The following is a 23,816-nucleotide window of genomic DNA, read 5'->3' as shown; positions in this document are numbered from 1 at the left end:
TATGCATGAGAATTTTACTTGTACTGAAGCAGTTAACCACTTCGGTATGATAATGCCTCCGTAGGTGTCATGAGGCACAAGTGGGTACACAAGGATGCTGGCATTGGTGTCTTGTACATTTTTTTTTTGTAGGTGTACATGAGTTACCCCCAGATTCTGTGAATTGGTTTGATCACATTTTGTTTTCTATGCCTTTATTTTTTGGCTACCTCCCTTGCAAGAGGAAAAACCTTTGGTATATGTATTATTACTCGAGTAAAATAGAATGATACAACAGTGGCTTTCTGTTTTATAATGCGAGTATTGTGATGCACTGTAAGTATGGCAGCCAATGCTGCACATGAGAATTTGACTCATACTGAAGTGGCCTTGCTGTGGATGTGTTGCATTGCTTCTGACCCAGGGCAGTGTGCAGGGATGACAGTCATCCAGAAGCTAAGAAAAGAGGGAGGGAGGAGTGGTGAATGGGAGTGGAGTACAGTACTACCTCTCATTAAGGGACTAAAAGGGGGGTAACGGTGTCCGTTGATGTGAATAATCCATTGATTTGGAGTGGTTTTTGGGTGGCATAGTGATTGCACGCACTAAACGGCAGCACCAAAAACACAGCTAATTAACATCCGTTAATGAGAGGTCTCACTGTATGTTGGGATGAAATGGGTGGGAGTGGATTGATATAGTCAATATTGCAACACTTTGATGACTTATGCATCTTAGTAGCTGGGTCTCCCTTCGATACTGGTGTGCACGCACAATATGCTACAAGGTGTGGTTTCGACGAAAGCTACGAATCTCCCTAGGGACTTCTGGACCAAGCTAACCGACCTTTCTTGGTTAAACCCTTTTGACAACAAAAGATTCTTGGCGTCTCAGGTCAAGCCTCTTTCATGAACAATAGTCCAACTGTGTTCTCATATCAGCCACCTGCAACCGACCAAAGCAACCCAACTTATCAATATGCCTCATATGGCAACATCCTTTTCACAAATTGGCAACCTTTGTATATTTGATAATAATGGGTGTCTGGCAACCCTCTGAGCTTTCCCTGAGGGCTTGCCATTATGTAGTAGTTTGAACAAGAACAGAAAACCGATTAAAACCAAGGACTCAGCCAAAGTTTCTCTTCACCACCAATTCAAATGTAGAGAATACACATTCTACAGGATTTATGCATTTTGACTGGCTACCTCCCTTGTAAGGGGGAAAAAAAGCCCGTGATATATGTATTTCTCTCTATTTTATTTTCTTTAATGCAGATGGCATACCAAAACACCTTTCTTCTTTTCCACAGAGGGTGGCTGTGAGAAAACATACTGCAACCCAATACCCATCCACTGCCCTCATAGGTGATCATCCCTGTTCACTGCCACACCACTTGGGTCAAAAATAATGCAGTGACATAGTGCCTCCGCAGCTTGCTCACTGCCACACCACTTGGGTCAAAAATAATGCAGTGACATAGTGCCTCTGCAGCTTGTTCACTCCCCATTTCCATAAATAAAGAAGAAGAAAGCTAAGTACATCCCTTAGGTCATATCCCTTCTCCCACTTACAACCATTCACCCTAGTCACTCTTCCTTGGTCAACAAATATCTCTTGCATACAACTATGCACCATTTCTTTTTAGCATCCTCCTTATTCTTGGTCTTCCTCTTTATTCATTCCATCCACTTCTGTTTTGCATTGTTTTTTGTTTTGTTTTGTTTTTTCAACATGTTGGATTAATGATATGATAGGTAGTATTTGAGCTTTATTTTAACAAAAGCTTTGCAATTTGTCTGTGCAACATTATGAGTAAAAAAAACTTAACTGCATGGAGGAACATCCTATGCAGTTCACAGGGTGACACTCTCACACTTCCATATCTTGTTATGCAGAGCTAATTTTCGAGCAAATTTTTGGTAGCGTGAAGCTGTGCTAGCATTGAAATTTTTAAACATTTCTAGATTCAGTATAAATTAATATGGGTAATTAGGTATCCAACGCTGGTTTTACGAGCAGGGTTATGTTTTACTCGTCATCCGGGTCTTGAGGTCCCATTCCTCGAGGCTTTGGCCCACCTGCCTTCTTTGCCATGATGATTTGGTCCACTCGGAGAATCTGACATGCTGCGGAGGTAGCATACTTAAGGCCCCAGAATTTGGTCACAAGCAGATCAACAAGTCCCTTCTCTGCTGCGTCTTGCACGGCAGCTCCGTCACCTTCACAGTCAAAACCGACATTTGGTTTTCCGTTTTGATGTTCAGCAAAGATGTTTGACAGAGCTTCCTGACCTTGTGCACCACAATTGTCGGCTAGAATCTGTAAAATGACAATAGTTACAATTAAGTAACCTTCAATTTACCAATCTACCATATTTAACCATAACTCTACTAATGCAAACTTATCAACATTATTGGCCTTACCTTTACAAATACCCTGAGGGCTTCAGAATACTTCTTGATGGCATACTGCTCCAGGCCTGGGCACTGTAATCCATATAGCTCAATCTGACGGCTCAATTCTATCTCACAAGCACCAGCTCCGGCCACAAACCTTCCATCCTGAGTGTAAAAAATAAAACCAAAATAACCCAAATTCTCTAAGTCTTACAATGATCATATTCTTCCTGGCCCAGGGCAGTGGGCGAGATGCAGGGATGATTAGTCATCCAGGAGCCAAGAAAAGAGGGAGGGAGGGAGGGAGGTAGGGGTGATGAATGGGAGTGGAGTATGTGGGGATGAAATGGGTGGGAGTGGATTTATGCTTTGACTTTGGCTACCTCCCTTGTAAGGGGGGAAAAAGCCATTGGTATCTGTATGTTCTTCCTACTTATGTATTGTTGGACCACATTTCATGGAAAAAGTCATAAGTTAACTATGTCCAGGATCAGTGGGCATCATCTCTCTCCCTGGAATTGTGACATGTACAGAATTATATCTGTACATGGAATAATAACCCAGGTTCACAATAATGGAACAAGTAGAAAACTACCTATAAAATCATATATGTAGCACCAATACAAGAAACTGTCTCAATAAAGACCACACTATCTGCCTTCAAATTGTACATACATACACCAATGGCTTTTTCCCCCTTACAAGGGAGGTAGCCAAAAAACAAATACATAAAATCCACTTCCACCCATTCCATCCCCACACACTCCCCTCGCTACCTTTTATCTATGTTCTCATTCATAGACAAGCCATAAGAGGGATGTAAAGTCCTACTGAGGAAACAGGCAAAAGTACAAAATTTATAAATAAAGAAACGCATGGACATTATGAGCAAATATCTAAACTTCCTTTGCCATCCAAGTCTAACTTTCCTAAATGTAATCTTTTGATCATTGGTTTTCAAGAACTGATGTTCACACCCTGGCTACCTCTCTTATAAAGGAGAAAGAAGCTATTAATATAGATATAGGTAGACAGTGTTCCTGTGTACCATTTCCAAGAATATCTACATGGTTCATACCTTAACTTAGGCAGACCTCATTTACTTCTGAATAAATCTATTCATATACCAAGGGCTTCTTTCCCATTATAAAGGAGGAACATTAATTATATATACAGACACCAAATAAATCTTCTACCTTCTGTATTGCCCCCCCCCCCGAATTATCACATACCTTTTCAATTAATCACTGCTCTGCCCAACCTTATTTTTCCTCCTTTTCCATCCATTCTTACTATGTTCATTTATCCTCTCATTTCTTTTAGTCCTGAGAAAAAGCAAGTAAATACTACACTTCACAAGAGAACTTACCCTTGTTAATGCCTTGAAAGTGTTCACACCATCATCCACAGCTCGCTCAATGTCATCCATATAATTCTCTGTTGAGCCTCGAATGACAATTGTGGCAATCTTAGATTCTTCCCCATCTTGTCTGTGAAAATAAGAGGTCTTTAAATAAACAATCTTGGAGTAGAAGACTGTATGATACTGGTGCAAAATCTGGAAAGTCATGCCCTTAAACATTACAATGTCATCCTCTTAAGTTACCTGAAGATGATGACTGGTGTGTCTCCAACCTCATCCACGAATACTTTATCACAGAACCCAACTTCCTCTTTGGTGGGGCACGTTAACTTTGGCAGGATGGTGGCTCCAACAGTTTTGCAGAGTCGCCGGAGATCAAACTTGCTGGGTACTCGCACAGCCATGATGTTGTATTTGTTGAGGTAGTGAAGGGCTAGGTCACCAACTTTGCCACCTGCAGCGATTACATTTATTCCTGCATCGGCAATTTCCTTTACCTGGAAAACAAAGCATAAAATAACTTGTTATGCACCAAACACTCTACACTCCGTTCTTCAACACACGCTGCTCTTAAAGAACTTTCCTTTAAGAATATATTGTTGACCTGAAGGGACATTGCCATAGTAAATGGATTATACACCTACATCTCTTAACCCAACACATACCAATTGCCACTTGTGTGGATGTTTGGGCCCAGTACATAAAACTCACTTCATGAACTGGTGGAGTTTTATATCCTGTGCCAATTCCCGTTGTGGGTTTATGTCCTTTGCCCAAAACGTTCTCACAAGTGGCGGTTGGCGAGTATCGGTTTAAGAGACCTTGGTTGTGTATATTAAACCTCGACTTATACGACAAACATGCACACACATCTTCAGGCTTCTATTCAGTTCTTAAGTAATATTTTTAAGAACCCAGGATCCTTTCCCACCTTACAAGGGGATTAGCTCTTAATAAAACCCAACAACCCCCATCCAATGTTTACTGCATTGCTTCTAATCAGGGCAATTGTAAGGAGACAGGGATGAACCATCACCCATGAGGGGCTAGGATGAGGGGGTAGTGGCAGCAGATAGGAGTGAGTAGCCTTGACTGGCTACTTCCCTTTTAAGGGGGGAAAAGGCCTTTAGTATAAAGACAGATCCCACACATCTAAAGGCCTTCGAGATGAAGGGTCACCCAGTCTTTCTTACATTGTTCACATTAAAAGCAATGCAGTAAAGCACAGCTCTTCCCCAACAGCCAGAGCCACTTTACCCCCATTGCTTCACATGACAACTCCCTCCTCATCCACTTGAAATATAATCAAGAAGCAGAACACCCCCTTTGAGCTATGTCATCCCTTCAGTCATTCACAACCTCACTCGTCACTCCTATATTTTGTATACTCTCCTCTGCTCAAATGACAAATTTGCATTCAATGCCCTTCACACCATCATCCCATCCACTTCATTCTTGGTCTTCCTTTCCATCTCACACCATCCACTTCCATTTTCCAACATCTTTACTAGTCTGGAAAATAACAAATTACATCTTCTGCAAGTGACTTGTGGACCTGTCCAGAAGCTGTTGCTGGTTGCTTAAAGGCTGCAGGTCTTCTATACTAGAGAAACCAGGGGCAATGGAACAATTGACTTCCTAGTCTCTCATCCGTTCTTTCCATTCGCACAATCCATCCTAGCACTGTTCTACCCTCACAGATTTCTTCCCACCTATTATCAGCCTCACTTCCACATTTCCCCCCATCTATCCGTTCTTAATCCAGTAGACACTGTAGATGTTAAAAGATTAAACTTACAGTATCCTCCATCCTCGACTCTTCACCCCTAGAGAATTTGGCCAACTCATCAGCAGACTTGATTAAAACTGTTCCCTTGGTTTCTGTGGTGGTGATGTCAAAGGGACAGGAGTACACGGCAATTTTGGCCTTCTCCTGCGATACTACAGATCCCTCCACTGTGCGTCGAAATACCATACCCTGCAAATATTAAACCCAGTTGAAAATGTTGTGTATTGAATTAAAGTATTTACTAGATCAACTGTGCTCTTTTTCACTTAAATTTTGACAAGGTCTTACCTGAATCACATCAGAATTATGTAGACCACATCCAAGGATTTTACAAACACGGACATTATCAACATTGAAAGTAGTCTTCTCTGGCAAGATGGAGATGCATGCCCTGCTAATTAAATCTGCAAGGAAGTCTTCATTTCCATACTGTTTACTCATTACTGCTGTGCGAAGTGCCTTTGTTACCTGAAATGGGAATTTGCAAAAAATAAATAAATAAATAAATAAATAAATAAATAAAATAAGTATATTATGAACCAAAGCCAAGTCAAGTTGGCTACCTCCCTTATGAAGGAGGAGGAGGAGGAGGAGGAGGAGGAGGAGGAGAAGCAGGAGAAGAAAAAAAGTTATAGAAATGGGAGCAAATAAAATCAGGTAATAATAATGGAAATGACAGAAGTTGTCTGTTGTATTAATCTCTTCAATACTAGTCAAAAAACTCGTATGCATGTTAGGTTGCCTGATGAATGATGATGAATCACATTATGTGGGTTATAAAATATAAAGTTACAGCTGTTATACTCATTCTATTTCACCCAGAATTTTTTGGAACAAGAGAAAACATGATTAAACCTGTTCACAGGGAGGTAGCCAAAGTCAAAGGCATAAATCCACTCTCACCCATTTCATCCCCACATAATCCACTCCCATTCACTACCCCTCCCTCCTTCTTTACTTGGCTACTCCTGGATGTCTGGTCATCCCTGCATCTCGTCCACGCCCTGGGTCAGAAGCAATGCAGCAAGACAGCACATCCGTAGCAAGGCTGCTTCACTTAATTGCTGACCCCCCCCCCCGCTCCCATGTAGCAAAATAGCCCTTTGGGCTGCATCAAAATATCATTCATATATGACAAGTCCCTCACCCCCCCCCCATCCCTCTAATGACGATGTGGTTTAACGTCACCCCCCCCCCTATTGGGAGGCTAGGACGGTGCCCCTCACAGAGGGCTTTATAACCCTTTAATAATGTACAATTTTCTCTGACAAGGGTGTGACACATAGCAGAATTTTTTATGTAGATTTTTCTCGCACTGAGTTGTGAAACCTTAATGCTCCCCACATAGCAGGATGCAAGGATGATGAGAATACTGAGACATACTGCACTTTCTTGCACTTTTATCCTTGAGGTCACTACGATAATGAAGAGGTGGTAAAGGAGATTTAAAATGGGTAGTAGAAAAGAGACAGAAAAAGTTATAAGTTATCAGCATTCTTCTCTAAATGGAGATTAATTTCCCATCACAAAATGGGAGCAGGATGAACTTAGTCTATCAATAAATCAAAAGACGTTTTCTCCCTTAAAAGGGAGGCAGTCAACCAAGGCATGAACACATCCTGCATCCATCCCACTTCTAAATGCAGTCTATCTCCTTTCACATGAAATTATTAAATAAAATAAAGAAGCTCATACATTATATTACATACCTGTTCCTTGTTCCTGGGATCTACAACCTCCCAACATTTAATGGATTCTAAAATGTCAAGAGCCTTCTTCAAGGCCAATTCATAGCCATCAGCCACGTCTGTGGGAGTGAGACCCATGCGAATCAGGTCTCCTGCAGCCTCGAGTAAGGTTCCTGCAAAGATGACCACCCAATTGGTTCCATCCCCAACTTCTTGCTCTTGCATTTGGGATGCCAAAACAATTAATTTGGCAGCAGGGTGCTCAATCTAGAATAAAATGGTCACAATGAGAATAGTTATGCAATCAAAATATCTGTCAAATCTCAAAATTACTATTAAGTACTATATTTCAAATTAAATTGATATAAATTCATAATCATAGATGAATCTTGTAAGAAAACAAGTACATAAGGAATAGTTGCAAAGAAGTATGAGGAAGAAAACATGAAGTATTATAGTGAAAATTATGGAAACAAAATAGAAAAAATGTATGATGAATGAGGACAGAAGAACTGTGAAGAAGAAGAAGAAGACGAAGAGGAGGAGAAGAATAATTAAGAAGGCGACAGATGTCAATAGAAGTGAAGGCTGTGGGAGGATGATGGGTGGAATATTTTAAAGTTGCTGCATGTAAAGAGAATAGGGAGGCAATGAGTGTGGCAATGGAGAATGCCTTGATAGGAGAGGAAAATAATACGAAGACAGCGAAAGAAGAGATACATGTAACACTGAATATCATGAAAATTGGAAAAACACCCGGATGGCTATCATGCGGCACATAAGACAAAGGGAGTACTAGTTATAGTAGAATGTCTGGTGTATTGCTTGATGTATGTCTCAGGCCCTGTTCATATTGGCGGTTTCAATCGCCACGGTTCAATTACAATGCAAGTCAATGGAAGTGTTCACACACAACCGCACAAGTTCTCCTTGACTATGTGGTACTGCCACAGTTTCTGTGTGGTTCAAACAGCTTATATGAACAGGTCTCAAAGCAAGAATGTGTTCCACTGGATTGCAGGAAAATGATGCATATAATTTTATTACACAAAGGGAAAGGGGACAAGTATGAATGCAAGAGTTTTAGTTTGATCAGTCTGTTAAATGTAAGGTGTACAGAATGTTAATAGAGACAATTACAAGGTAAGTGGAGGAATTGATTGTGGAAGAACAATGTGGACTTAGGACAGAAAGAGGGTGCAAAGAGAAACAGGGATAGCAATAATGAGTTCCAAGCCCTACCCATACATACACTAAAGCCTACGGGATAGGTCAGAATAAAATAGTGTGTAAATATAATATGAAAGGGGTACACTTATATATATTTTTTACTAAACTTCAGTACCTACTTCAAGTTCCTTGATGATTGTGGCAGCATCGTTTGTTACAAAAAGCTTTTCCAAATGGTTGATTATCATTTTGTTGCGTCCTTGTGGTCCATAGGCAGTCTTGAGTGTGTTACTAAACTCCTTGCAGGCAGCAATGTTTCTATACACAGCTTCTTCCAAACCAGAGTAGTGCTACAGTAAGAGAGGAGTGTACATCTATTAGGAAAAATCATAACTAACACCATCTCCAAAAAAATTGACTTAAAATTTCCTCCTTGCACTGTGAGAATTCAGTTATTTGTAACTAACTTTATATGAATTTTACTCTCATGTTATCAGGGTTGGCTGATTTATCATGATGATTTAAATCAGTGATTTAAATCAAGATTTAAATCAAGATTTAAATAAAATGATTCTTTTTAAAAAATCATCGATTTAAATCAGTATTTACTTCTGCCCAAAGCAATATGGAATGTAAATGAAAAATATAAAAACAAACATAATTATACCTGCTTTATATATTTCTGAGAAATAGAACACTAAATGTTTCTTTTTACTGTACAGTACAACAAACATTTTCACATCCATTAAGAAAGAAATCAAAGGGTTTTATTTGTAATGAATGAACTGAGGACTAGAATGTTAAATCACTTGCTTTTGCAATAAAAACATAAAAAATCCACATGCTATTGAATAAGGAAATCAAAAAGGTTTACTTAAAATGAGCTATACTTATTTCTTTAAGTAATGAATTTAAAAAAGAAAATTATTGCAGCCTGTATTCAGAGCAAAAGCACACTGACTTTATACTAAATGCTTTCTTTTATTGTACAGTTCAACAAAAAATTTCACATCCATCAAGAAAGAAATCAAAGGGATTTACTTGTAATGAGCTAAGGACTAAAATGCTAAATCACTTCCTTTTGCAATAGAAAAAAAATCTACTTGCTATTGAATAAGGAAATCAAAAAGGGTTACTTATAATGAGCTATACTTATTTCTTGAAGTAATGAATTTAAAAAAAAGAAAATTATTGCAGCCTGTATTCAGAGCAAAAGCACATTGAATTTATTCTGTAAAAGCAATCTTCTTTTAAAACATAATGAAACACTTCTCTGAAAGTAGTTAAAAAAAAATTTGAATATAAAAAAGTAAGGTTTTTAATTCTTTTGACAATGAATTTGGTTCTTTTAAGCATCCTGATCATTAGTATCATCATATACATCCATTTTGTGTGCATTCATAGTTTTAAACAAAAACACCAGTTTTGCAGCTTTTTCTGTTCCCAGCCGGTTCCTTAATTTTGAATGTACTATACCATAGCTTGAAAAAACTCGTTCAACCCCTGATGAAGAAGCCACTGCAGACAGTAGTTGTTGTGCTGCTGAAATGACATCACTATCCAACACATTTGAATGTGACCTCCACCATTCAACAGCTGACATAGACTTGGTCACAAAATCACTGAACTTAAATGCATGGAAAGGAGGCGATTTGGCTTGAAATTTCATGATGACTGGGACAAGTGAAGGAAACCTTTCATTAGCATAGTCCATTGCATTATTCACTTCTTCTTCACTAAGCAGTTTTCCTTGAAGGGAAGGATGAATTAGGTTTGCAAGAAGATGAGCTTGTGTTATGACTTGGTCATACCTCTTTCTCACAGCAGTTAGGGCATCTCTGCCATTGCTTAAAGTTGTGATTAATTCTTTCCAAATGTTCACTGCCTCAGCAATTGTACATTTATCACTCTGTGCTTTGTCTAAAGCCACAGCTATTGGTTCTAGTCGTGCAAGTAGGTCCTCTGCTAACCGCTTCAGGGTTAAGTTAGACACCTTTTCTCTAACTCTGACATCAATTTGCTCCCTATCAACTTCACATATTTTCATGAGAGCTGGCCAGTTCTTTATATATGTCTTCAGACAGTTACACATGGTATTCCATCGTGTGTCTTGAGGCATAACAAGACGTTGCTCACCTTCCTGACGATATCTTGCAGAAGCATAATGATTGTTTCTAAAGTATTTTACTATATTCACCACATGCTCTTTAATATTGTCAATTTCCAGATCATGAGCCAGAAGATTCAAAATGTGTGCAGTACAGCCATAGGTCACCAGCTTCAGTTCATTTTCCTGTTCTAACAGTTTCCTCATTTTGTTTACATTAGCTGCATTATCTGTAACAACACTGCCAACATGACAGTCAAGTTCTTCTTTACACTTCTGAATTGCTGATTTTGAGAGCTCAAACATGTTATAAGCAAGTGAGAGATGATGCAACACTGTAAAAACACCTCAAATGTATTTTACACTAACATATAGAATATATATATAACTTTCACAATATCTTTTATGCTGATTATTAATAAAATAAAAAAAATCTGATTTAAATAAAAAAAATCTGATTTAAATAAAAAAATTCCGATTTTTTTTATTTTTTTTAAAAAGATAAAAAAAATCACCAACCCTGCATGTTATGGCCCTGAAAACCTTGAGGGCAAAGTTAGTGTTTAAACTTCACAAACTGATGGCTCAGCATAAAGTCCTCATTTATACACAATACATACATATATCAAAGGCTTCCCCCCCCTTATAAGGGGGGTAAACAAAAAACAAAGGCATAAAAACCACTCCCACCCATTCCATCCCTATCAGGCTCCACTCCCCTCTTCCCTCACTCTTATCTTGGCACCTCCTGGATGACAGGTCATCCCTGCGCATCTTGTCCACTGCCCTTGGTCAGAAGTGGTGTCACAAGACACAGCTCATGCAAAGCAAGGCCGCTTCATTAAATCTGCAATCCACATCCCGTCTCTGTCCCCTCATGCAGAAAAGGAGATGGGGGAGAAATCCCTTTGGGCTGCGTCAAATTTTTCTCACACATACTCCCTCACCTACCACCCACCCATTCCACCTCAAGGATCACATCAAAGGATTACAAAGGATTACAAAGGCGGAGCATGCCAACAGGAGACCTTTATGGTCCATATCTAGGTCGCATGCAGGGAAAAAAAAAAAAAAAAAATCACATTAATAAAATAATAAACAAAAAATATAATAATGTAAATAACAAATAAAATACATAAATAAATGCATAGGTATAGTTAAATAATAAACAAACAGGTAAATAGTAAATAATAATAAATTGACATATAACTAATAATAAATGAAAATCAAACAGACAAATGATAAAAAAAATATATATATATATAAAATAAATTATAATCATTACAGCATCTTGCTTAGATGTTTATCTAAATGATTCTTAATGCTTTGAACTGAACTACATTGTACTACCTGTGCAGGAAGTTTATTCCATTCATTAACTACACGGTTGGCAAAGTTGTTTCTACCTACTTCCAAATTGAATATATTTCCGTACAGTTTGAGAATTTTGTCACTTTTGATGTTGTCAATTCCCTTTAGAATCTTAAAGACCTGTATCAAGTCACCTCTGAGTCTACGCTTTTTTAGGGAAAACAGATTCATATGTTTTGGTCGATTGCTGTATGATTTATTTTTGATATTTGGAATCAGTTTTGTGGCTCGCTGTTGTACTTTTTCCAGTCTGTCAATGTCTTTAATGAGATTCGGTGACCATATGGAAACAGCATATTCCAAATGTGGATGAACTAACGATTTATATAGCTTGTTAATGAGTGATGGACTTTTGAAATCAAAAGATCGTGCAATCAGTCTTAGAATCTTATTTGCTTTCTCAGAGGCTGAAATACACTGCTTGGATGATTTGAGGTCGTTACTGATAATTACGCCGAGATATTTTTCACTATCCACTTTTGTTAACAAATTTCCAAATAACTTGTAATCATACTTACTGTTATTTTCACCTATGTGCATTACCTTGCATTTACTTGTGTTAAATTTCGTTAGCCACTTTTCAGACCATTGATGTAATTTATCTAAATCTTCTTGAATATCTAATTGGTTTGAGTGATCATTTGCCACTCCTCAGTTTTGTATCGTCAGCAAATTTGGAAACAGTAGATTTTAGTCCATGGTCTATATAATTTATATATACTATGAATAGAAGTGGCCCAAGAACGGAACCCTGAGGAACTCCACTTGTAACATTTTTCCATCTATAACAACTGTTTTCGACCATTCAACCAATTACTAGTCCAACCTAATAGGCTACCACTTATTCCGTGTAAAGCTAATTTAGTAAGTAGTCTTTCGTCTGGGACGGTATCAAAAGCTTTTATAAAGTCTAGATATATTAAATCTATATTGTTTCTTTTGTCATAATTCGAGATAACTGTGCTGTAGAATTCGAGTAAGTTAGTCATGCAAGAACGTTTCCGTCTGAAACCATGCTGGCTATCATTTATCAAACGGTTACTTTCTAAATGATGTTCGATAGCATCTCTGATGATAGTTTCCATTATTTTTCCTACGACTGAAGTCAAACTTATAGGCCTATTGTTATTTTGTCACCTTTTTTGAATATGGGAGTAACGTTAGCTAGCTTCCATTCTCTTGGGACATCTCCTGATATGATGGATTTCTTGAAAATAATTTCTAATGGAACAACAATCTCATTTTTCATTTCTTTTAAGATTCTTGGATGCCAACCGTCAGGCCCTGGTGTTTTATTAACTTTGAGTTTATCTATACACCTTTTAACTTTTTCTTTTGTTATATTTACCGTAGTGAGTAAGTTTACCCTAGACTTTTCACAGGTTTCAGTTTGGAATTCACTTTGAGGTGTTTCGTTTACGAATAACGAGCTAAAATAATTGTTTAAAATATTACACATTCCTTCATTTGAATATTCAAGTTGACCATCAGCAGATAATAGTGGACCAATGTGATTCGTAACAAACTTTTTATCTCTAATGTAACTATAGAATTCTTTGGGATTCTCTTTGGATTTATCAGTGATGTTCATTTTGTATTGTCGTTTTCTTTTTCTTATTGTCTTTTTTAAATCTCTGTATTGATACATAACTTTCATAGTCATTAGATGCACCCGTGCACTTATAGTTCTTATAAGCCTGTCTCTTTTTAGCAATACTTTTTTCAGTTTCTTTGTCGAGCCACTTTGGGCGAGCCTGATTTGGGGGACGTCAGTCCTTAAAAGGAATGTAAGTTTGAATCATCTTAGTGAGTGTATTTTGAAATATTTCCCACATCTGATCTACAGGTTTTTGTTTAATTTTGCCTCCCAATCTGTAAGCTGAAGCTCCTGACATACACCTATGAACTGAGCTTTACTGAAATCAGGTATTTTAGAAACAAGTATCTATTCTAAAATTGTTTAGGAGTTTGAATCTAACTAAGTTGTGATCGCTATTTGCAACAGATTCACTGACTTCTACATCAGTTACTATGCTTCCGCGGCTAGTGATCAATAGATCGAGTAAGTTTCCATATCTTGTGGGCTCTTTTACAGGCTGAATTAAGTAATTGTCATCAAGAAAATCAATCAAGCGACTACTTATATAGCCATGTTCAAGGGTCATCCAATCAATGTCAGTAAAATTGAAATCACCCATTATCAATAAATCCCGGTTGCATAAACTAGACAGTTCTTGAAATAAGAGTGTCATCTGCTAATGATAATGTCTTTGGCCTATATATTACACCTATATTCATTTTTTTGTCCATTTGTTTGGGTTAACTCAACCCACAAACTATCATATGCATCCTGTTTCACTTTCTCTAAAACACAAGCATGAACATTGTTTTTAACGTACAACAGAACACCCCCACCTTTCTTGTGGTTTCTATCCTGATGAAAGTGTTTAAATCATGCAATATTAAATTCAGCTTCGAACTCTGTACCATTTAACCATGTCTCAGTTATTCCTATCATATCGAGATTTTCGCTTTTGACATACGCCTGTATTTCTTGAAATTTTTTCCTAATACTATGAGCATTAAAGTACATGGTTTTAAGAAACTCGTGATTATTTCTTTTTGACACATTTTGAGTCTCAATATCATGTCTTACATTATCTTTTTGTTTCTTATTCATACCTTGCTCTATATTATTTGGTCCTTCATTGACATTCAATGCCTCATTAACATTTCTCCCATAAAAATTAACATTTCCCCCATCACGGACATCTGGTCGATCACGGTCATCCGATCTCTTTTGTACATTTTGTCCCCCTACGTCACCGTGATTCACGCCGGCCTCCCGTCGTTCATTGACATTATGTCCGGCATCCCTTCCTAAAATTATATTTTGTCCTCCAGTGACATTATATCCTACCGTGATATTTTTTTCTCTACTATAATTACATCCCATCATGTTCTTTTGTCTTCCACTGTCAATACATCCTGTCATGATATTTTGGCCTTCACTGACATTCTGTCCGGTATCCCTTCCTAAAATTATATTTTGTCCTCTACTGACATTATATCCTATCGTGATATTTTGTTCTCCACTATCATTACTTCCCGTCATGATCTTTTGTCCTCCAGTCATTACATCCCATTGCAACATTTTGTCCTATGACATTACATCCTAATGTAACATTTCGTCCTCTAGTGACATTATATCCTAAAATTATATTTTGTCCTATACTGGCACATTGTTCTACATTAATGCTATACTCTACACTTTTTTCTCCATTCACCCATCTTCTGTCCTCTCCTGTCCTTCCTCAACAGACATTCCTCTCTTCCCCAAAGCCTGTTTTACCCCCATCCATCCATCACAATAACTGATGTATTCATACTGAGGATTCTCCAACTGGGACTTTAAATTGTCACTATATCTTTGCCAAACACACTGCCTCAACAGTCCCTAGATGATTTTAATCACTTTCTAGCTCAGTTTACCCATCTCGCTGCATGGTGTAAGTACAGATGAATGAATGTAGCTTGGGAACCACACCAGCAGCATACTCCTCAAATGTAATCACTCCCATACACAAACTGCCACTATCCAAGCATGATTTATTTGTATTGTATACCACTTTTATTCTTTTAGAATTGAACATTTAGCACTGGAGCAATGGAACAGAAACTGATGGAGGGGACAATCTTACCTTGAGTCTCCAAATACTTCCTAAATCCGAACACCAATTTGTTTGGGCACAGGAAGGATTACTGTAAGTATCTGCTCCCTGTACCACACAAAAATGCATTCTCACCCTATCTCTTCAAGACACATCACCAAACTCACTAAACCCTCCCACCCTCACCCATCATCCCCACAGAAAAACCTCTCCCAATCAAAGCAAGAACCATGCTGGCATATTTATGTTCTGGGCAGTAATGCAGTACAAAAGAGAGGAATGTCTGTGGAGGAAGGACGGGAGAGGACAGAAGGTAGGGGTGAATGGAGAAGGGTTGTGTATGGATGAGGGGGTGAGGGAGTATGTTACAAATGATTACAAAGGCGGAGCATGCCGACAGGAGACCTTTATGGTCCATATCTAGGTTGGATGCGAAAAAAATCATAATAAAATAATAAATAAAAACTATAATAATGTAAATAACAAATAAAATACATAAATGCATAGGTATAGTTAAATAATAAACAAACAGGTAAATAGTAAGTAATAATAAATTGACATATAACTAATAATAAATGAAAATCAAACAGACAAATGATAACATAACAAAAACAAATAATATAAAATGAATTATGATCATTACAGCATCTTGCTTAGGTGTTTATCTAAATGATTCTTAAGGGGGTTGACTCTCATTTTGGTGATTCGCTTGATCGGATTATGCCTTTCTGGTCCTCCCAACCTTCTCTTTTTATGTAAGACAATGGAAATTTAACACAATGTGCAGGGAAATGGGAAGCATCTGTGACAGAAATTTCACTGAAATCCATTATGAAATTTTTACACAAGACGATTAACTTGCAATTTTGAGTTATTTTTGAAATAACGTTTATTTTTCCAAAAGTATGAGGAGAATAATGATTTCCTTTGGTGTACAATTAGTAGACATCCAGATGTACCTAAACTAGTATACTCATAATTATAAGTGAAAAAGAAAGAAAGTCAGCCTTACAGCAAAAAGAAAGGGGCATGGCTGACCTTTAAATCTCTGTCCCTTTAAACCCGCCATTCCCTGAGAAGCGTGGCGTTATACATCTGGAAACCAGTCCCACGGTGTTCAGGGACACCACACCAGTCCACACACGAAGTTTGACAAAATTGAATATTTTTCACCGAAATGAGAGACAACCCCCTTAAAGCTTCGAACTGAACTACATTGTACTACCTGTGCAGGAAGTTTATTCCATTCATTAACTACATGGTTGGCAAAGTTATTTCTACCTACTTCCAAATTGAATCTATTTCCGGACAGTTTGAGACCACTGTTTCTTGTCTCATTCAATGTGAAAATTTTGTCACTTTTGATGTCAATTCCCTTTAGAATCTTAAAGACCTGTATCAAGTCACCTCTGAGTCTATGCTTTTTTAGGGAAAACAGATTCATGTTTTAGTCGATTTTTGTATGATTTATTTTTGATATTTGGAATCAGTTTTGTGGCTCGCCTTTGTACTTTTTCCAGTCTGTCAATCTCTTTAATGAGATTTGGTGACCATATGGAAACAGCATATTCCAAATGTGGACGAACTAACGATTTATATAGCTTGTTAATGAGTGATGGACTTTTGAAATCAAAAGATCGCGCAATCAGTCCTAGAATCTTATTTGCTTTCTCAGAGGCTGAAATACACTGCTTGGATGATTTGGTCGTTACTGATAATTACGCCGAGATCTTTTTCACTATCCACTTTTGTTAACGAATTTCCAAATAACTTGTAATCGTACTTACTGTTATTTTTACCTATGTGCATTACCTTGCATTTACTTGTGTTAAATTTCATTAGCCACTTTTCAGACCATTGCTGTAATTTATCTAAATCTTCTTGAATATCTAATTGGTTTGAGTGATCATTTGCCACTCCGCACAGTTTTGTATCGTCAGCAAATTTGGAAACAGCAGATTTTAGTCCATGGTCTATATCATTTATATATACTATGAATAGAAGTGGCCCAAGAACGGAACCCTGAGGAACTCCACTTGTAACATTTTCCCATCTAAAACAACTCTGTTTTTGACCATTCAACCAATTATTAGTCCAACCTAATAGGCTACCACTTATTCCGTGTAAAGCTAATTTAGTAAGTAGTCTTTTGTGTGGGACGGTATCAAAAGCTTTTGCAAAGTCTAGATATATTAAATCTATATTGTTTCTTTTGTCATAATTCGAGATAACTGTATTGTAGAATTCGAGTAAGTTAGTCACGCAAGAATGTTTCCGTCTGAAACCATGCTGGCTATCATTTATCAAACGGTTACTTTCTAAATGATGTTCGATAGCATCTCTGATGAGTTTCCATTATTTTTCCTACGACTGAAGTCAAACTTATAGGCCTATAGTTATTTGGCTTCTTTTTGTCACCTTTTTTGAATATGGGAGTAACGTTAGCTAGCTTCCATTCTCTTGGGACATCTGATATGATGGATTTCTTGAAAATAATTTCTAATGGAACAACAATCTCATTTTTCATTTCCTTTAACCCATTCAACTCCGATGACAAGATGTCTTGTCATTTGGTCAAATAAAACAAAAAATCATAATAAAACAACAAAATGTTTGATGATCAAACAGCACCAGAAAAATATGACGTCGTCAGTCCTCCTCCTCGAGGAGGAGGACTGACGACGTCATATTTTTCTGGTGCTGTTTGATCATCAAACATTTTGTTGTTTTATTATGATTTTTTGTTTTATTTGACCAAATGACAAGACATCTTGTCATCGGAGTTGAATGGGTTAAGATTCTTGGATGCCAACCGTCAGGCCCTGGTGTTTTATTAACTTTGAGTTTATCTATACACCTTTTAATTTTTTCTTTTGTTATATTTACCGTAGTAAGTTTACCCTAGACTTTTCACAGGTTTCAGTTTGGAGTTCACTTTGAGGTGCTTCCTTTACGAATACCGAGCTAAAATAATTGTTTAAGAAATTACACATTCCTTCATTTGAATATTCAAGTTGACCGTCAGCAGATAATAGTGGACCAATGTGATTCGTAACAACCTTTTTATCTCTAATGTAACTATAGAATTCTTTGGGATTCTCTTTGGATTTATCTGCGATGTTCATTTCGTATCGTCGTTTTCTTTTTCTTATTGTCTTTTTTAAATCTCTCTGTATTGATACATAACTTTCATAGTCATTAGATGCACCCAAGCACTTATATTTCTTATAAGCCTGTCTCTTTTTAGCAATACTTTTTCAGTTTCTTTGTAGAGCCACTTTGGGCGAGGTCTGTCTTTAAAAGGAATGTAAGTGTGAGGGAAAATTTGACGCAGCCCGAAGGGGTTTCTCCCCGTCTTCTCCATTTCTGTGTGAGGGGACGGAGAAGGGGGGTCGCCGAATTTATGAAGCAGCCTTGCTGTGGATGTGCTGTGTCTTGCAACACTGCTTCTGACCCAGGGCAGTGGACAGGATGCAGGGATGACCCATCATCCAGGAGGTGCCAAGATGGGAGGGAGGAGGGTAGAGGGGAGTGGAATATATGGGAAATGAAATTGGTGGGAGGGATTTCTATGCCTTTTTCTTTTTGGCTATCCCACGTGTAAGGGGGAAAAAAGCCTTTGGTATATGTATGCAGTAATGCAGTACCAGCACAGAATGGACCTGGTCACAAAATCAAGCTGGCCCAGATACAACCACCTCACAAATGACTAAATCTCATTTCACTGACCCAGATGAACTCGTTATTTCTTGAGTGACCTCTCCACCAGACCAGTGGTTTTTACCGATTATCTGGAAATTTGTTTGAAATAATGTCGAGCCAATTTTCATGGAAAAGGCCATGTAAGTTGCCGTGTCCAGGATCAACTGGCGACATCTATCTACCTGGCGTTTACAACACATACAAAATAATTCTGTACATGGGAAAAAGTCCAGGATTCCTATAATATGCTCTTTTTAATGCAATATTGATTTCACTTCCACCCTACATTATGTTATGAACTAATATCTGAGCAGTTGGTAGAGGAAAGGGAGAATTTTAAAAGTATGACAAGTACCTATTACTTTCATTTAGTTTTGTAAATAGGAAGAGGAGTGGAGGAAAATAACCTATTCACTGTTCTAGTGGGTCAGGGATTGGAGATGGTTAAAGAAAATGGAGAAAAGTGGGAGGTGAGCCAGCTGTTGTTTGCGGACGACACTGCGCTTGTGGCAGGGTCGGAGGAGGGATTGAGGAAGCTGGTGGCAGAGTTTGGGAGAGTATGTGATAGAAGAAAGCTAAAGATAAATGTGGGTAAAAGTAAGGTGATGAGATGTACAAGGGGTGAAAGTGGCAGTAGACTGGAAGTGAACATTAAGGGAGAGCGACTGGAGGAAGTGGATAGTTTTAGATACTTGGGTGCAAGTGTAGCAGGAAAAGGTGGAGTGAAGGTGGAGGTAGAATGTAGATTGAGAGAAGTGAGTAAATGCCTTGGTGGGTTAAAGAGTGTAATGAGGAATAGACATTTGGGAATGGATGCGAAGAGGAGACTGTATGAAGGAGTGATTGTGCCAACAGCACTGTATGGGGCAGAAACGTGGAACATAAGAGAAGAATAGAGAAGGAGTTTGAATGTGTTTGAGATGAGGTGTCTGAGAAGTATGGTGGGGGTTACTAGGCTAGATAGAGTGAGAAATGAGGAGGTGAGGAGGAGAACAGGGGTGAAAAAGGAGTTGGGAGATAGGGTTGATGAAAGAATATTAGGATGGTTTGGACACATGGAAAGAATGAGTGAAGAAAGACTAGTAAAAGAGGTATGGAAGGCAGATGTGGAGGGAGTGAACATGAGGGGACGTCCTAGGATGAGGTGGATGGATGGGGTGAAGGGGGCTTTGGGGAAGAGGGGAATGTCTGTTGAGGAAGGAAGGGAGAGGACGGAAGACAGAGGTGAGTGGAGAATGGTTGTATATGGATGATGTGTGATTGCATGAGGAGGAATGGGTGGGGGGGTGGGGTAGTATGTGTGAGTAAATTTTGACGCAGCCCGAAGGGATTTCTCCCCGTCCTCTCCTTATATGCAAGGGGGGACGGAGAGGGGGGGGTCGCCGATTTAATGAAGCGGCCTTGCTGTGGATGTGCTGTGTCTTGCGACACTGCTTCTGACCCAGGGCGGTGGGCAAGGTGCAGGGATGACCCGTCATCCAGGAGGTGCTCAGATGAGAGGGAGGGTGGGAGGGGTGTGGAGTGTATTTAGGGATGAAATGGGTGGGAATGTTTTTATGCCTTTCCCTTTTTGGCTACCTCCCTTGAAAGGGGGAAAAAGCCTTGGTATATGTATGTATGTACTGTTCTAATACTCTACCCTTTGTATCAAACTCTTTGTATTTTGCCATAAATCTTAGGGCTATAATCAAATGTTAATGCCGATTTCCTAATAACAATATTTTCATTTAAAGATATCAGGGCTCTAGTTTAAAAATATAATACTAAGTGGTCTTGCTTGTAGAATAATTTGCTCCCCCACTCCATTTCTACACATCAAAATAAATTACCAAAATTCTCTTCATGCTTTATCTATATACTATGCATGATGTGGAATGGGGGATGAGGTAGTATGTGCGAGAAAAATTTGACGCAGCCTGAAGGGATTTCTCCTCGTCTTCTCTTTTTCTGCATGGGGGGATGGAGAGGAGGGTCGCCGATTTAATGAAGCGACCTTGCTGTGGATGTGCAGTGTCTTGTGACACTGCCTCTGTCTGACCCAGGGCAGTGGACAAGGTGCAGGGATGACCTGTCATCCAGGAGGTGCTAAGATAAGAGGGAGGGTGAAGGGGAGTGGAGTGTATTTAGGGATGGAATGGGTGGGAATGGTTTTATGCCTTTTCCTTTTTGGCTACCTCCCTTGTAAGGGGGAAAATGCCTTGGTATATGTATGTATGGGCCTCTTTCCACATATATGGGAGGTGGGCATGCACCCACCCACCCACACTTGTTTTCCTACTTCTTCTAACTTCACGTGGATGAAGGGTCAGCCCCATTTCCTCTCCAGTGCCCAGGTCGGATGCACCAGAGTATGTGAAACAGCACATCCACAGCAGAGCCAGCTACTTTATTAACATGGCGACCCTCCCTCACCCCTCACGTGGAAAATAGAGATGTAGAGAAACCCTTTTGAGCAGCATAAAAATCTTTTGCACTCTAGCTTAAGTTATGTGAATATTTGGTGATAACAGAATGTTGGTAATTTATAGTACAGTTTCTTGGCTACCTTTCTTATAAAAAAAAAAAAATTAGTGTCTAGCAGAGGCGGGGTGGAAAAATAAACTACATTGTCAAATAGGTCCACTTGAGACCATACTTCTAAATCAGTGCTAAAAAATCCCTCTCAAGGAGTGAAAAATAAATAAAATAAAATAAAATTAATATTAAAATAATTAACTACACAATGACAAATGTAACTTAAGGTGAAGGAAGTAGACGAGGAATAATGGGAGAATTTTAATGCTTTAACATTTCGACCCACAGGGTCTTGATCAAAACCCTGTAGGTTGAAACTTTAAAGCATTAAAATTATCCCATTACTCTGCGTCTACTTCCTCCACCTTCAATAATAAAATAAAAACAAATAAATAAAATTCCTTCATACAGAAGATACTTAGTTATTTCTATCCAATGTTCATCACCTAATTCTGATACATGTGGTCTCCGCCCTAAAGTTCATGATGTCTCCTTACTAAAGCATCTTCAGGCAAAATATCTTTATGCTTTGTGTATTTTGAAGTTAGGAACATCATTTACAGACACTTGGTGGTCCCACTATAACATTGTTATTAACCTCGGATAACCTCCCATGTAAGGGGGAAAAAGCCTTCGGTATATGTATATAATAAATGAATGTTTCTTAATGAAGGCATTATTCCTGTATCACGCAAACAAAATTTTTATTTCTTTCATTTTTCCATTTCGAAGATCTATTTTGTCTAAGGGCTGGTTACATCATGTTAGGTTTGGATACATTATATTACGAACTATTGGACAATGTAAATTCCATGTTAATTGTATGTGTTTGCATGATCCTGGAATTCTACCTCAATAAATACTAGGTATTTGTTAAGGATTACACCGATATTCTAGATTATGGTCATCTTGTCGGCAAACACAATTTTAATTTACTCCCCACACCCTTCCCTATGGTAATACAAACTTTGCTATCTTGGAAAGTAATAAGCTGAAACGACAATATCATAAAGATCCCTTTATTTCTTCTCATAACAGAACAGATGCGGTCAGTCTAGCTTTAGTTACTCTAACTCTCTTCTTTGTCAAACCATTATTTCCAATAATCATCATGTCTACTTCCAGGGGTTACATAATCATGGAACTTAAAATATTATCTATTCAGCATATTTTCAGCAAAGATTTCTAGTGACTTCATCCCACCAAATTTCAGAAAACGGGTGCTAGAAACCATAACGAAAATTCTCACAAACTGCATGATTGTGTGGGCATCAATGTGCCCGAGCACGCCTTCTTGTAATCATACCAGCAAAATATGTTGTTATATCTCGAATGTCAGAAATTTGAAGCCAATAGGAAAATGAATAATCATGCCAAACTTACTGATGCATCATTATTACGGTATATTCAGAACTTCATGCATAATATCTATAAAATTGGGCAGGTGCAATGATTCATCCCATCCATGCCGCCACAAAGACCTGACAACTGTCACTTAAAAATTGTATTCCTACAACACGAGACAGAAATTAACATTAATATTAGAACATATGAATAAATAATTACCTTGGCACCATCTTTCAACATCTGGGCAAAGCCCGGGGCTTTGGGAACACGGAGAGCCATTCTTGTAATTCAATTTACTTCGGGCGTGCTCTTCTCGCCTCGCGCCTTCCCCTACCACAGCACCTCAGCAGACGGAATCTCAGGGATACCAACATGATTGATCAGTAATTCTAGAACGTTCTGGAAATATTTATGCAGAAAATACACAAAATTGTGTCAGTAGTTATCTAATATACAATTTATGTATAACTGTTCTCTTCAGATCAATATATTGTATAAATTCATTGCCATTCTTATTTTATTTGGATGTTAATTCCAGTCGTAATGTAGTTGGTATTGGTAACACAGTGTACACAGCACTTTTGTTAGTAAAGTATCTTATCATGGTTTTAATGAAACTCATATAATAAAATTTACATATAAATTTAATCCAAGTTTCAATATATTGGGTTGTAATACTATATTTCCTACAATTCATGATGGGATAACTTTATATA

At 38.2% G+C, this 23,816-nt stretch overlaps 1 protein-coding gene across 1 annotated transcript; it reads right to left on the bottom strand.

Moving 5' to 3' along the window:
- Positions 1-1,737: 1,737 nt before the first annotated feature.
- On the bottom strand, positions 1,738-23,500 carry CCT8 (chaperonin containing TCP1 subunit 8). Its single transcript, XM_076177562.1, has 9 exons — positions 23,320-23,500; positions 8,568-8,738; positions 7,240-7,485; positions 5,819-5,998; positions 5,540-5,719; positions 3,985-4,238; positions 3,748-3,868; positions 2,406-2,543; positions 1,738-2,301 (listed from the first exon to the last, which is right to left on the bottom strand). Exons 1-9 carry the CDS (start codon positions 23,377-23,379, stop codon positions 2,011-2,013), a joined length of 1,641 nt encoding a protein of 546 aa, XP_076033677.1. The 5' UTR covers positions 23,380-23,500; the 3' UTR covers positions 1,738-2,010.
- Positions 23,501-23,816: the final 316 nt, after the last annotated feature.

Source organism: Oratosquilla oratoria, chromosome 40 (genome assembly GCF_046742065.1).
Source record: "Oratosquilla oratoria isolate Oo_2021 chromosome 40, ASM4674206v1, whole genome shotgun sequence".
Lineage (NCBI taxonomy): Eukaryota > Metazoa > Arthropoda > Malacostraca > Stomatopoda > Squillidae > Oratosquilla > Oratosquilla oratoria.
This window is presented reverse-complemented; position numbering and strand designations above follow the sequence as displayed.